This window comes from Anser brachyrhynchus (assembly GCF_964034855.1).
Source record: "Anser brachyrhynchus genome assembly, chromosome: 2".
In the NCBI taxonomy this organism is placed as follows: domain Eukaryota; kingdom Metazoa; phylum Chordata; class Aves; order Anseriformes; family Anatidae; genus Anser; species Anser brachyrhynchus.
The window spans coordinates 142,672,283-142,687,680 of NC_137695.1; the positions used below are offsets into that span (position 1 = coordinate 142,672,283).

The window sequence follows — 15,398 nt, forward strand, 5'->3', positions numbered from 1 at the left end:
TTAGTATAGCCTTTCAACAGCTATTTAAAGGGATAACTGTTCTTCAGTCATCAAATATTGCCGACCTTGCATTTTTTTCTCTTACTTCTTCAGTTTAAAAGTTCAATTACAAAATTTCTAACATCAGGAAAATGCTGCATTTTTAAAGACAGAATCTCATCTTTAGCAGCCAGAATCTGCTTGATTTGAGCTTCCCTGTAGCAAACAGGTCTGCCTCCTGGTACTTCACCATCATTAGGAAAGCATTGAAGCATTGTGAGTGACTAAAGGGGCAACCTGCTAACTAAATGAAATATGATAAAGAAATCGGATCTTAGAACAACTATGTGTAAAATTGTAATTAAAACATATAATAAAGCCAGAGATTCTAAGACAAATTCAGTGTCTCTCACCTGCAGAGGTAGCCAGGTCAGGGGAAAACCTACCCCAGGCACTTAAAATACTACTAACATATCTCCCCCCAGGAGTTTCTTAGTAGAGAGAAAGGAGCTTATACTCTGATCAGTGATTTATATGATTGTACAGAATCAGTATTAATCATCAGGATTCAGTGTGGTGAGTTCAAACCTGCAGTTTTGTACATATTTATATTTTATCTCTGAGAATATAGGCAGGGAGTTCCACACCATGGGAGGACAAGAGAAAACTATAAACCTCAGGATGTATTAGAAATAATAGTCATGAAAGAATACGACAAGTCTTTCACACTGAAATTGTATTTGCAGCAACAACTTTTCTGAAACATGCTGAACAAAACACAGATTTGATCAAAGATCTTCGTGTAGACTACAGAATAAATTTCCTAACTCTAAGGAAGGCCTTCCTCTGTACCTTCAAAAACTTAAAATTTGGAAGGTAAATCTTTAATCTGTAACCTGAATTTCCGGAAAAGAAAATCTGAAACAGCCTAAGAGAATACTATGGCAGCCCCGATTTTTACCTTTTTTCTTCCCTCCTCCAAAGAAGTTCATTTTTTATTTTATTTTTTAACACCTCACTTCTAAACTCATCACTTCTCTTTTATCCTAATAGAATTGATACCAAACCCAGTCTTTCTGTTGGATAACCAAAGTTTTCTCCTTTTTTAATACATAAACTATTGTATATTACATATATTAGAAAATTAACCATTAAACTTAAAATGTAAGAACAAAGTGTTAGAAAATATAAATAATGTAAAACAAGATGATATAGGCTGTATATCACATATAAAACAGATCATTTTGGTGCAGCATAAGAAGTCCATAGAATCTCTTGTTTGGGCTATATTTAACTTGCTGACAAGAAGCTCAGAATATTCCCATGGACTTTTGCTGCTACTCATGGAGGTCGGTCTGCATGCAACATGAATCAGACTCAAAGTGTATAGTGTGACAATGATGCTTACTTGTCATCTCAGTTGCCTTTTGTTCACCAGTGTTATGTGTTTGTTTTTTTTCCCCTCGTTGGCTTGCAATTGACTATTAGTATTGTATTTGCATTTCATTTCCACAATTAAAATACCCCCCCCCAAAAAAACAAAAAATCAACTTGACATCATTATAGTCAACTCTTCAGTGAGACTGACTTTGGGAGATACTTAGATTGCAGATTAACTGTGCTGTACTACTTTGACTCTATGTGTAAGTGCATATGCATGCATGCACACGTCTGTGAATATAGAGAGTGGGACAGGGAGAAAGAGTGTATAACTTAGATTCAGTTAACCTGGACAACAGAGAATCAACTTTATATTCTTTTCCAGAGTGATACCAGGGTCCTAGAGACAAAACTACCAGAATATAAATCATAGTTATTTATGTACCTACTCTAAATTTAGTTCAATTTTAGCTTATTCTTCGGGTTATGGCTTAATCTCAGGACTCCACCACCCTTTATTCCCTTTGTTTTGTCTGATTTCACAGTTCACCATGCTTGCAGCAGCAAGTTGGACTAGAGATCTCTTGGAGTCCCTTTGAGCCTGAATCTTCCTTTAATCCTACAATTCCAAAAGAAATGGCATCTCTATCACCTGCTGATCACTCGCCTCTCCTCCAAATTCTGGAAACTGTAAATGTTCAGTCTTCACAAGTGAAAGATTAAGCATTTTAACTAAAAAGATAACAAAAACACCTCTCACCAGTGACATGTCTCCAAGCTGGGATCTACAAAACGGAAAAATTTGAAACTTAATTTCCCTTTTCAAAATTGCTTCGCTATTTAAGTCTTAGAACACTATAATAAAGGAATATGATTCTTTCTTTTATCTGCTCATGGTAATTGCCATAAAGCATAATTTCTATCATTATTCTGTTTGTTTCAAATATAGCATAGTTTGGCCCTGATCAGAACAAGATATTCAGAACAGGTAACATTTCAGCTAATAGTTCCAGCTAACAATGCCATGTGTAATTTTCTTCGTTTAGTTTAAATACCCGTAACACCAGCACTGTGTGTCACCTGCAGAGAGATTTAGAATCATGATCTTTTTTCACAATGTGCAGAGCAATTAGTTATTTCACAATCACTATAGTTTTTACGCTGCAGCTCAAACTACAACCTGTTCCAGTTCTTTGATGAGCCACCTCTTTGAAAGAACAGACCAGGAAGAACACAGTTTCACAGTCCATTGAGAGACTGATCATTCCCATTCCAAGCCTTTCCCTCATGTCTTGCTGCACAAATTAGGTCTGCAGTAGTACTGCTGCCATTCAGCCTCATCTGGCAGAGCAGACAGGGTTTCTGCTTCAGCTGGAATGAAACAGCTCTTTTTTCAAGTTAGAAATAGAATTTCAGTTAAGGAAAACTCAAAGATTTTTGTGGTGTGGTCTAAGCTTACCTCCTGGACAATGCCTCATAGCCATTTTACACCGTCTGGATTCTGCAATGGTTGGGCATGGTATTGTGTCTTTTGCTGGCTTCTTCACAATTTGTCTTGTTCTCGTTTCCAGGCCCCACTTAAATCCACATGTTTTATTGTTTCTGCTGCAAGTTCCCCACTCACTCCACTGACCCACTTCACAGCCTTCTGACAAAGCAAAAAAGAAAACACATTATCAATTCTTCTGGTTCTTTCTTTGTCTTGCTTAAAATTTTGCAATCAGCAAGCACCACTAGAATGGACCACTTAAAAGCTTTTCTGCTAACCAGCAAAAACTTGGATACAAAATATTTTACAGAATCTGAATCATTTCAGTCTACATCATTTCAGGCATAAAACAGTCAGACTATCAATTTGCTTGTACAAACAGCATGTCAGTCCCAAATACTCAGAAACACTCCTAAAATCATGAGATTGATTTACATTTTTCTCTTTTTATTTAATAAATCCTGTTCAGTTGTCAACTAGATTTCCAAAGCTCAGGAGTTCACATTTCTAGGTCCTCCCCACCACAAAATACAAGGACCATTCTTGAAAGGAGTCTGTATTGACAGTTGCCAGGCTTCAAGGTAAAACACCAAGCTCTGAGGCTCAAGCAGTTGCCAATGTTGCCTCAAAGTTATAAACCAAATTTCTACTAAAAACACTAATTTGCTAGTTTACATTTGAAAAAAAAAAAAAGTAGGGAGAAAAAAAACGGTCTAAGTTGGTGACAGGATCTCAGTGCTACATATTTTACAGAGCCTGCAAAGGAATATTCGCCACGGTTTTGCAACAAGAGACAGTGAAAATGCAGAAGACCAACTTCAGCTTCTATTACTCTCTCTTCTAGTTCTTCTCATCTTTCCAATTAGTCCTGCACATGGATGTGACTACCTACACATCTTCCTGCTTACAGGACTTGTACACTTCATTTTTTATTTCCCCCTCCAACAGCAGATAGTGTTTGTTGTAGAATGCCCAGTGTGTATAGATGATGCCATACAGCAACTTAAATGAGCTGGTATATCAAACTCCTTCTATGCTTCCCTTTATTTGCTAAATGGAATTGTGGAGAGCTACAGAGGAATTAAAAATGACTTTGCAGCCCAGGTGCTACAGCAATTCAATCTGCCCTGCCGCTGGGTTCTGGACTTTGTGAAAGGCAAGAGGAGCAGGTAATTTTATGAGGGCAAGAATTCAGTGAGTAAGTTATTGACTTCAAATGCTAGTGCAAATACTGGCCTTCCTGAAATCTTGGAAATTCTGAGTTACAGATCTACATACACGGTGATTCACGGGACATAACTTTCTGATGCAGAAAAGAGATGCATTCCCAGTAATGCATTATTTCAAAATGTGGAAAAATTATTATTATTATTATTATTGTTATGGAGAAAGAGATCCAGACACAACCCATTAGTGAATATTTCTTAATGGGAACTGCTAAGCATCAGCCTAAAAACTTTGTCATCAGCATTTGAACCTGGCCACCTGGTAAAAGAGTAGCTTCAGCAGCACTGCTGTGCTAGAAGACTCACCCACACATTCCATAAGCTCTTCCAAGGCAGCAAATCCAGGGGGGCATCCTCTGAAGCAGCGGCCTCTGTGTGAGTAGAAGCCAGTTTTGCATTTGGTGCAAAAGTCTCTGCTAAAGCAGGAGTCGCAGTTTTCTATTCTGCATCCTGAATCAAAAGGATCATAAGGAACAACAACACTGCTAAGTTAGGGTAAGACTCAAAATGAAAGGATTTATAAAGCAATAGAATAGCAAAACCACAAGTACTATAATGAGGAACAGTTATCCTGAAATCTACCCACTACATAAGAGAAATCAGTTAACTGTATGTACCACATTTTCCTCTACATCCTTTTGATCCTATTTTCTAATCAAAACTGTAGATAAAACTTCCAATTGACTGTGATTTTTTAGAAAAGTGATTTTTTTTGAAAAGTGATTTTTTTTTGAAAAGTGATTTTTGAGTTGATTTAATCTTTCTGGAGGAAAAATATCAAATATAAACTAATCTTCTGTTTAAGTGATATTGAGGAAAGTAAGACAGGTTATTTTGGGAAGTATGCAAATACTCCACGTATTATGTTTGTTGTATTATTTATTCCTGCAAGCAGGATCCACATTTTTTACATGACTTGACCCAATAAATAGTTGAATGTTTTCATGTGTTATGTCTGATTTCCATATCTGCACATATGGATGTGCCACCATGCAAAAAAAAAAAAAAAAAAAAAAAAGAAAAAAGTCAAGTTTTCTGGATACAATTGCTCTCTATCATTAATGAAGTCAATCCATAAATATATATACATATTAAATGTATTAAATGACTAAAAGATACACAGCTATAATACACAATAAAAAAAAATAACTACTGCCTTTTCAAACATTGAATTTCACTAAAAAAATAGGCCAAAAAAAGGGCATACCAATACACTTAATCTGAGTGATTGTGGGAAATTATTCATTGTAGCAATTAGGAAAACATGACACTTTTCAGATCAGATTTCTTATGCCATTGGACAAGAAATTAGGCAAAGTGCATGGAAAAGAGGAAAAAAAAATATTTCAAGTGCTGGTATACCCTTGGTTAGAAAGAACTCAAAAATCAGTTTGAAGTTTTCCACTGCGAAAGGTAAGCATTTCAGGCTGTATGTAGACACAATCAGACAACATGTTTGCAAGGAAATCCAGTGTCCAGCATTTCTCAAAGGGCCTCCTACCAGCATATCAACAGCAAAAGTTTGGTTTCTTACCCACGGTCTTTTTTATAGGAAATTCCCAAGATTTACCATTTCCTTTTCATGAGGTTTGCACTAAAGAATAGGAGATCAATGCCCATACAATAATTCTGCAAAATCACTTCCCTAGATTAATGTATCTGCAAGGTAAAATATGGTGAGCTGCTCTGGTATACTGGGTGTACTGCAATAGTTAATTGCAAATCTGGTTTATTAAATTCAACATGTACTGCAAATATTTTATCAATTGCAATGCTTGAATCAAACATCCTGTGTGTTTAAATATTCAGAAAAAAAAAAAAAAAAAGCCTTTTGCCCACACACACAAGGCAGCTTGAAAAGACATCAAGGTTTTTCCAAACCATTTAGTCCAATGATGAGGTGAAGAACAGAACATTAAAAGATAAATTAGCATCATGTGACCCTCCCTCATATCTAAATGACGCAAGTAGGTTTTTTTTTGGAATAGTGTTTTAACTAGTGCTTTCAAATCATGTTGAGGAGTAGTATGTATAAAGTCTACTCCGTTTGAATTCTCTTGAGTCGAAGAGAGATTAAATGGAAAACATTGCCTGTTGATAATATATAAACATGCTAATCAGGTGAAATCCTGTCTCACCTTCCACTGGGGGTACCCTCCATAAAACAACTGCTATTTAACAGCACATACATGAATACCCTATATTCAAGCATTAAACTAACGGATCAGTCTTCTATTAGTTCTTTGGTTGTACCTCAAACTCCCATCCTATTTATATCCTTTGCTTTGCCTTCTATGTCAATTTTATTTTGTATTGCAGTAGAGCCCATACCATGACAATTATATTTTGGACACATTAACAGGGGCTCCTGGGTTAAGGGTAGGCTGAGATTTCCAGCTAAGCAAATTTATTTTTTTCCTATAAAGATAAATTACTTCAAATATCAAATGCCTATTATTTAATCTGTATCAGATGCAGTTTAGGGAAAATATACTAAAAAATATATTAGAAATACTTTAAGATTTCTGACACTAAAACTTTAATTCACCAGAGTGATCCAGCATGGTGCTTGGGGTTACTGGGTACTACTTGTAATGTTTCAAATCATGAAGGATGCTCGTGTAGCTCTAAGCCTTGAAGGAGTTTTTTTGGTACAGATTCAATAAACTAAACTAAAGAGATAAAGAAAAGTGGTATTCCAAAAGTTAGAAACGTTAACTTTCTATGAGTCTATTTTTAATCACAGTCACAGGAGTGGTTATAAAACTAAGAATGTTTTTTTAAGTTGGTTATTTTTGGTGCCTAGCTTAATCTTATTACATTGTTTAAATGCTTTGGGGGCAAATTTACTTTACTTATTTTTTAAATCAATGTGATGTTGATAAATAATTTTAACTGTGTCTGAGCCAAGTAAATCAAAATAAGTTAATTCTTAAAATTCTTTTGTTTTTAAAGCTGAATATATCAACATGGACAGAGAAAGAAAGCATACTTATTTTTAGTTGAACATTTAAAGAATACTGATTCTTCATTATCAATATTAAGATACATTGGTATGCAACTAAATACAACTGTATTAAACTTAGTATTCATTTTTGTTTACTAGTATTATCTACATATATGTTATTAAATGTAAGTCTTAACAGAACTCTATTCCAAATTTCTTTTTTTTTTTGTATTCTATCATTTAAATAATAAGTTGGATAATAATAAATGTGTAATCTGGTATGAAACCTAAAGAGCTGTTTGACATCATATACAATAGTTAAAAAAAATAACATTTTACAAAATGGCTTTATCCTTTAAACAAAATAACATAATAAGAAAACAAGGAAATATTTTTTTATGGTTAAACTGAATTGCTTTCTTCTGATTGCCATAGCTGTCAACTGTTCTAATTTTTTGATCTTAGCATCTTATATCTAACTCTGGAAAAGGGAAGCAAAATCTTTACTATTTTTCTAAATCACTTTAAATTAACTAGTCAGTTTACTGACAATTATAATAAACTGGAACAAAAGAGAAATTCTTTTTTTCATTTGGAGAAGACATCAAAAGCATTTTTATGAATTCACCTTGCTAGCTGTAAATCTAATTACCTTTTTCACCCGTTTAGTGATTTCATTTTCTGTACTGTTCCAGTAGCTAAACGATGTTGCTATTGTATTATTTTCATTTCACTTAAAATACTATCTAGATGTTTACAACACCTCAAAAAAAAAAAAAAAGGAAATAAAGGTACAAACTTTAAAAAAAAAAACAAACATTGAGCATTATTAAGATTTTAGACACCAGTGGTTCTGTAAAAGAAAGAAACAGAGAAGTTGCAAGGAGAAGCCTAGAAGTGGAAGTTTTAGAGGCTTTGGAGGAAAGATAAGGCTAGCGTTGAGGAGAGAATGAGCTGATGAATTCCGGCTTGCAGAAGAAACCTTAAGAGCAATTACACACCTCTGTCAGGCCAACCATACTTGCAGGGCAACAAGAAGCTAGGACACCTAATGTTCAGAACCTGAGAGTGAAGTAGTAAGAGGTGCTTTGGTGCTGCTGTTCCCATTCACCTAGCAGCAAGAGACCTATATGTTATAGTCCCTACCACTTCCTTCCATTGTACTCAATTTGCAGTGGGTCTGCTTCCTACCAGACCTCAAGTCCCTTTTATTCCTGCTTGGCATTGTGCCTCCTTATATCCCACTGGACCTACTACCCACTACTACTATATTGCCAGCACCTCTCAGACTCATAGCACTCTTGCTGCATCTCTTCTAGCACAACCTATTTTCTTTCTAGTGTTTCTATCTTGGCACTCAGGGGAGGTTTAGGTTAGAAATTAGGAGACATTTCTTCTCAGAAAGAGCAGTCAGGCATTGGAACGGGTTGCCCAGGGAGGTGGTGGAGTCACTGTCCCTGGGGGTATTCAAGGAAAGGTTGGATGTGGTGCTTAGGGACATGGTTTAGTGGGTGACATTGGTGGTAGGGTGATGGTTGGGCCAGATGATCTTGGAGGTCTTTTCCAATCTTAACAATTATATGATTCTTGCTTCCATTCTTTCACTTGACATGTATAAAACACTATTTATTTATTTATTTATTTGGTACAGTTTCAATAAACTAAACTAAAGAGATAAAGAAAAGTGGCATTCCAAAATTTAGAAATGCTAACTTCCTATGAGTCTGTTTTCAATCCTAGTCACAGGAGTGGACATAAAACTATGAAAGTCATCCCCATGTGGAAGTGAGATATCTTCCTCTGGTACCATCCTTACCTATCTAGAATTCAAAAACCACTCAGGGACCCCCAGAGAAATCTGGTGGTATGTCTGATTAGCACAGCCGATTTCTAAACAGAGGCCATTTTTAAAAATGTTACACCATGCTTCCCACCAGAGCTGTATGTAAAAGTTAAAAGCTCAACATTCTGACCTTACTGAAATCCATGGCAAAGGTCCTAATTGCTTCAGCAAGGGCAGTTTTCAACTAATAACCTTCTTACACCAACGGATAGATCGCAGCCCACTATAACTACCTTAATGGGCAAAAACAATATTAAACCCCCTGAAGAGAGACAATATTTCATGATAAATATGTATTTATAAAGTAAAAAATGAGAACTAAAGAAGAGCAGTACTCCAACAGTCAGAAATGCTAACTTTCTACAAAGTCTATGTTCAGTCACAAACTGTCACAGGAGTGGTTATAAAATCACAGCACCATGACTTCACCCCTCAGGGGAAAGGGTGGAAAAGAAGTCACTGCTTTGTTTGGTGAAGCTACACTGGGCTGAAATTAGACTGGAGTGCTCTGCTGAAGTATCTTCAGCGTTTTGGCAAAACAAAATTAGACAAAAATGTATCCCTTCAATAGAGCTCTGAAATTTTGTGTTTTTTTTTTTTTTTTCATACAAGATACATACCTTCTCCAATAGAAAGTCTATTGATACTGTGCAATCTCTTAATTTAACCAGAGAGAAGAGTAAGGACTTGAGTGAGTGACATTTCAGTGCAGCACAAAGGCATATCACAGTATGTTAAAGTGCCTCCATGCTTTAGAACAGCTACAGAATATGCTCAGAAAAGAAATATAATTCCATGAGCTACAGCTGACCAGGACCTCAATGACCAGGAAACCTGCAGAACTGAAGGACCAAATTTTTTGGTTCTCCAGAGTAGAAAAAGAAAGAGGATCACATCTCCCTCAAAAGAGCCATTGGCAAAAAAGAATCCAAACACAGAAATTTAAAACATTTTAGATGTTGCTTACTGAAACAGAGTAGGAAAAAATTAGTTATGAGCTTAGGAGCCAATGCCCCTTTTTACTTAATTTTCAGTGAGCTTTAGCACCCCATGGCACGTCAGAAACAATTTTCTCCTAAACCGTTTCTACATACACACCAGATTTTTATTATTACTATTTCTATTTTTTAAGTAATAGCTATGAACCATGTTTCAGTCAAGATCAGGGCAACCAATCAGGACTAAAAGAATTGCATTTAGCTGGCCAGCAATAAAATATTTGGTTTTAGACTTTATAGCCTCATTTATTTTGATCCAAATATTCATCCTGAATATCACACAAAACAAATGCAATTGAGGTGGATGAAGCTTTCAATATTTATAGAAAACTACATAAAATGGTACATTAAAGAACTCTGGAGGGAAAAAGCCTGGATTACACATCATGCCCAAATCAGAGATACATTTTAAGCAGATGAAACACAGTGATATTAAAAGATTTTCCTGAGCATTTTTGACTTCCTGACAGTCCTGATAAGCCACTTATATTAATTCTTCTTTTAAAATAAGCATATAAGAATTTACAAAGAATTGACAGACTCATATTTTAGAGATGGAATCAAAAGCCCAGGAGTTCAAAATATAAATTCAGATACTGAATTAAATTTAGACCTAGGTACATATGCTTGCTATGATTTATAATAATAATAATAATAATAATAAATTAAATTAAAAAATGGTACATGCTCCTGTCAATAGCTTCATTTTATACTGTAGTTACAGAAAGCATAACATTACCAAAATAAGTACTATCCTTCCTTTGTAAATCTACCACCTGCTTTAAGATGATGCAGAATAAGCTGAATCATAGGAAAAATATAATGCCTTTGGAGATCAAGCTGAAGAATACAATGCTGCAAGTCCCACTCTCATTTTTCTGCTTCTCAGTAAACAGCATTGGTGCTGAAGTCTTAACTTCATGCTGCCATCCTGACATTGAATCACAGAGGCATACAATGGTTTGGGTTGGAAGGGACATTAAAGCTCATCTAGTTCCAACCCCCTGCCATGGGCAGGGACACCTCCCACCAGACCAGGTTGCCCAAAGCCCCATCCAACCTGGCCTTGGAGCACTTCCAGGGATGGGCTTCCTGGGCACAGCTTCTCTGGGCAACCTGTGCCAGTGCCTCATCCATTGACCAGCACCAACTTTTACACTAATCACCTGCAGAATTCCCTGAACTAGGAAACATTTCAAAAACCCAGACATTTCATAATTCACCTGGAAGAGAGAAGATAAAGGCACATGAGGGACAAAGACTGGTAGTACTACTAAGAAGACTGGTAGTACTACTAAGAGGAGGAGACACATGGTCAGAGCTGAAGTAAGCTATGCTGTGAGCAGCTCCTGTGGGGGATGGAGTTGAATGACCAATGGAAAAAAGAGACCAAAACATCAACTGGCTTTCAGGAAGGTCACTGAGGAGACAGTAAAGAGAGGGGGAAAGTCATAAGAAAAAGAACCTCAAACTACATGGAAGCTATTTAAACTCCCAAACAAAAGTGGCTTTAGTAGCTGCAGGAGGGATTTTTGTTTTGTTTTATTATTATTTATTATTATACAACTAAAGATTTTTAAGCTACAATTTCGGCCAGGGCTGAACATGAATTCTAGAGAATGTTACACAGCCACTTGACAGTAGCAGTTCCTAAAGTTTACCACAGGTCCATGATTTCAATGAGATCGATGTTACTTATAAAATACTATAATGAGGATTTTTTTTTTAATTCACTTCATACACACTTAAAAATACATTTCTATTATGTTCTATTATTGATTTTTTATTAGTTGAAATCTTTTAAACAAATGCCAAACCATAGTGTTTTCTATTCGTATTTTACAAATTTACAATTGCCTTATTAAGTCTATTCACTACAGATTTAAGAAAACTTAATTCAAAACACTATTAAGATTTTTTGTCGGCAGCTGAATGGAAGGAAGGTCTTCTGTCAAAATATAAAAATTGGCCAAAAATCAAAAAACTAAGAATATGACCAAATCCTTACCAAGAAGCATTACCAAGAAGGAGGAAAAGAGAGTAGAAGAGATGAAATAGAGGGAAAAATAAGATGTCTATAACATAATTATAGTTAAAACTTAATATCTGGCCATACGATTTGACTTTCAAAATCCCAAATGAAGATTATTTTAAATACTGTTTTTTCTTTGTAAGAGAAAGTCATGAAAATTGTTACTAAAAACGCAGAATAAAATGATTTTAGTTAAAGCAAATTGTGCTCTCCTTGTTTTGAACCCTTGACAGACTGGTATGAATTGTACTGACTACAATCATCTCAGAGCTTCATATACTCTGCAGTACTACACAAGGAATAGTTAAGCTATCATATGTCAATGATGTCTTACAATTTTGTAACAAAGTTTGAAAAAAAATATTATCTTTCTTTATATTTCATATGTTTAATAAATAACTGATTTGTTTAAAAACTTCTCTTTATTTCACTTAAGGCACATGGAAGAGGTAATAACAAATTTAGCAATGTCTGACCCTCCCATGAGAAAGAGGGTGGACATAAACAAATGGAGTAGCCAAACAAATCTGAAGAGAGGTATAATTTCTAAGTTGTAAGTGTGTCTTCCCTAAAAAAGATTACAATGGATACTGACTAGGTTGAAACGTTCAAGATAGGCTCAATACCTAAATCAGACCAACGTTAAACCAACACTGATGTGACAGATTTCATTCTATTCTTTAATTCAGCTTTGTGTTTTCTTCTTCTTCCTTGGAATATTTTTTATTCTTGTTGGAAGAGTATAATTCAAAGTTATTAATTATTAAAATTTCTTGGAAAATTAACAAACTGTAGCTCTTCTCTTAGGCATTCTTTTACAGAAAAGACGCAACACTTTCCAATTTGGTGTCCAAATATACTGCATTCTTATACTTCAGTGTTCAAGATGAAAATCAACTCCAGCAGGAAACACTACATCGATTTCTAGGGACAAGTAGTTTAAAAATTACATTATTCACTGTTACTAGAAAAACAGTCTAGAACCATTTAGCAAATTCAAGAGACATACTGCATACATGTAGAAAAGAAAATTAGCCTTGAAATTCAAAATTTCCGTAATTTTTGGAGCTGTTGCACTTGGCTGTAGTATTTATTGTGTTACATTTGGCACTAACTATGCTTGGCTTTTAAAATCATGTCAACATTTTCCATAAAAAATGTTCTATAGCTTCTCTAACAAAAATGGGCAAGTGTTCCAGTAATAAAATGTTAAACAGCTTTTGTGCCTGTAAAGACATTAATAGGGCAGAAATCATTTCAGCTTATGTAATTCAAGCCCTGTAACTCCCAGACGGATTTTAACATTGCCAGAATTTTTATTATTTTTAGCTGAGATAATACTATCTGAGCAATAGTCTGTAACTAGCTGTACCTAAAAGTATCTAGCATTGAGTAGGAAGAAACCCATTCTACTTTTTAAGAATTTTTATTTTAAGTCAGTTTGAATCCACAAAATGTCTGTGTTGCCACAACGCAGTGTGTGCACCATGGGAGATCACCAAACCAAGAGCAAAAATGTAGGTATGATTTATAAATACACCAGCTGGCGACTACACCAAAACAAAAATATACAGGTCAAAAATCATTGGAGGAGAACCAAAACTGGTCTGTAAATGCAACTGCAAAATCATTCTCAGAGGGGGAGACTGTCAAAGGCATGAGGGTGAGTTAAATATGCAGCACTCAACACATGCTAGTATGGATTGGACACAACCTCACATTTGTGTTTTCAAAACCAATCCTGTAATTCAGGGAAAAAAAGGCCACTTTCTGTAAGTGGTAAAAATGTATAAAAGTTGTATTGAATTCACAATCCACCTTCTGCAAATATATATATATATTTTTTTTAAAGAAAGCAAGGAACAAATACCAGTAAAGACCGTAATTTTTCCTATCTAACAAACACAGTATAAGCTAACATAACTAAATTAATCTATTTCCCAAAACTGTAAAATATTCAAAGACATTTTTACATAGGCAAGTTTTTACAGCCCTGTTTTGAAAGGATGAAGGTGGACAAGTTGCTGAATTCACAACTGTGTTATGAAAATGAAGGCCAAAATCCTAAATTGCTTTACAGAAGGGATATATAAACTATATACTAGTCTCATTTAATTTTTCATCAAAAACTAGCCACCTGGTACAGATTAGGCGGCACTCAGCAATGTTACCTAACACAAAGCGAAGAATACCATATCCACCAAGCCCGCGCAGGGAACTTGGAGAAACAGCCGGGATGTCATTACGTGGGCTGGAACGTGGCCAAAGCACTGAAGTTAATGCTCTTATTCTAGCCAAAAGTGCCACAGAATGACCTCATATGGCTGTCAAGATTATGTGTGATCTGAAAGACAGCACCCACTTTCTCACAACACAGTGCATCCCAGTGACATGCCGCAGGACTGAGGGGGAGAGTGCCATACATTTAACGAACATTTGATTATTTCAGGAAGCAGAGAAAAGCTGTTTTTCACTTCAGGTTCTTAGGTTTGGTGACCTAATTCTGGTTTGACTATTACACATGAAAAAAAAATGAATTAGAGGTAGTAGCAATGATTAATAATCCATATGGGTAATTGTCCACATATGAGCATATGGAAAAATCGATACGAATAGGCACAACTGCCAGATAGTGGTGAAATAATGTGTAGATATACCAGAGCACTCATTGGTTTTAACAGTTGTGCTGCTAGGCACAAACATGCAAACAAGGAATCTTGTTGCACATTAGCAGGTTGTAAATTTCCAAATAAAATGCAGTACTAAAAGTGAAAGGTTGTTTGTTTGTTTTTAATAGTACATCTGTTTTATTAAAATAGCAACACTTACATATTAAAACATGTCTGGTGTGAGGTGTCTGGTCATCTGAAATTTGTGTGGGAACAAATAGCATGAAGAGAAGCCCACCCATATCTCGGTGCATAAACTAGGCTAGTTCCTACATGAGCCATTATTAAATTAATGCTTACTCTTCTTTATTTTCCTATAACAGGAATTATTTTTTGTTAAAACCAAGAATATCTGCTTAAATCATCATTCTTTCATAAATTTCTCTTTAACTAAATAAAAACAACACAACAAAAACTAGGTTAATACATAAACAATTTAATTTACTGAATGTTACAGATCTTGGCATGAGCCAGGACATTCTTTAGAAAGAAGTTTTATGATGATCTTGAGACATCTGTAAAAACATCATTACGTTCCACAACATATAATTTTAAAAACGAGTGTGAATTATGGCCTTCCTATAAAAAATGAATGTAAACTTTCAAAACAAACAGACAACAACAACAACAACTCACTTGAACATCTGTTCATATCAGGCGTTCGGAGCCCATAGTACCCCGATGGGCAGGAATGCAAGCATTCACCGTATTGTCTCATTCCTTCTCTTCGTAGGAAGAAGAATAACTTATGTTGGCATCTTATGCACCCATTATCCTTTGAACAAGATAAACAGCCTTTGCAAATTGGATTTGGTCCATAGCTAGCTGCAAAATA

At 35.3% G+C, this 15,398-nt stretch overlaps 1 protein-coding gene across 5 annotated transcripts in view; it reads right to left on the minus strand.

The window, feature by feature from the left end:
• RSPO2 (R-spondin 2) overlaps positions 1 to 15,398 on the minus strand; it is a 112,262-nt gene that overhangs the window by 43,377 nt on the left and 53,487 nt on the right. For 3 of the 5 annotated variants that reach the window (XM_080579025.1, XM_080579023.1, XM_080579027.1), the window contains exons 3-5: positions 15,200 to 15,388; positions 4,381 to 4,524; positions 2,819 to 3,007 (exon numbers count right to left, since the gene is read on the minus strand). In XM_080579025.1, the coding sequence (XP_080435151.1) occupies positions 2,819 to 3,007; positions 4,381 to 4,524; positions 15,200 to 15,388 (522 nt within the window). Of the gene's footprint in view, positions 1 to 1,387; positions 1,979 to 2,119; positions 2,145 to 2,178; positions 2,731 to 2,818; positions 3,008 to 4,380; positions 4,525 to 15,199; positions 15,389 to 15,398 lie in introns of those variants that run through there. The other 2 variants (XM_080579026.1, XM_080579024.1) reach the window with 2 other exon arrangements.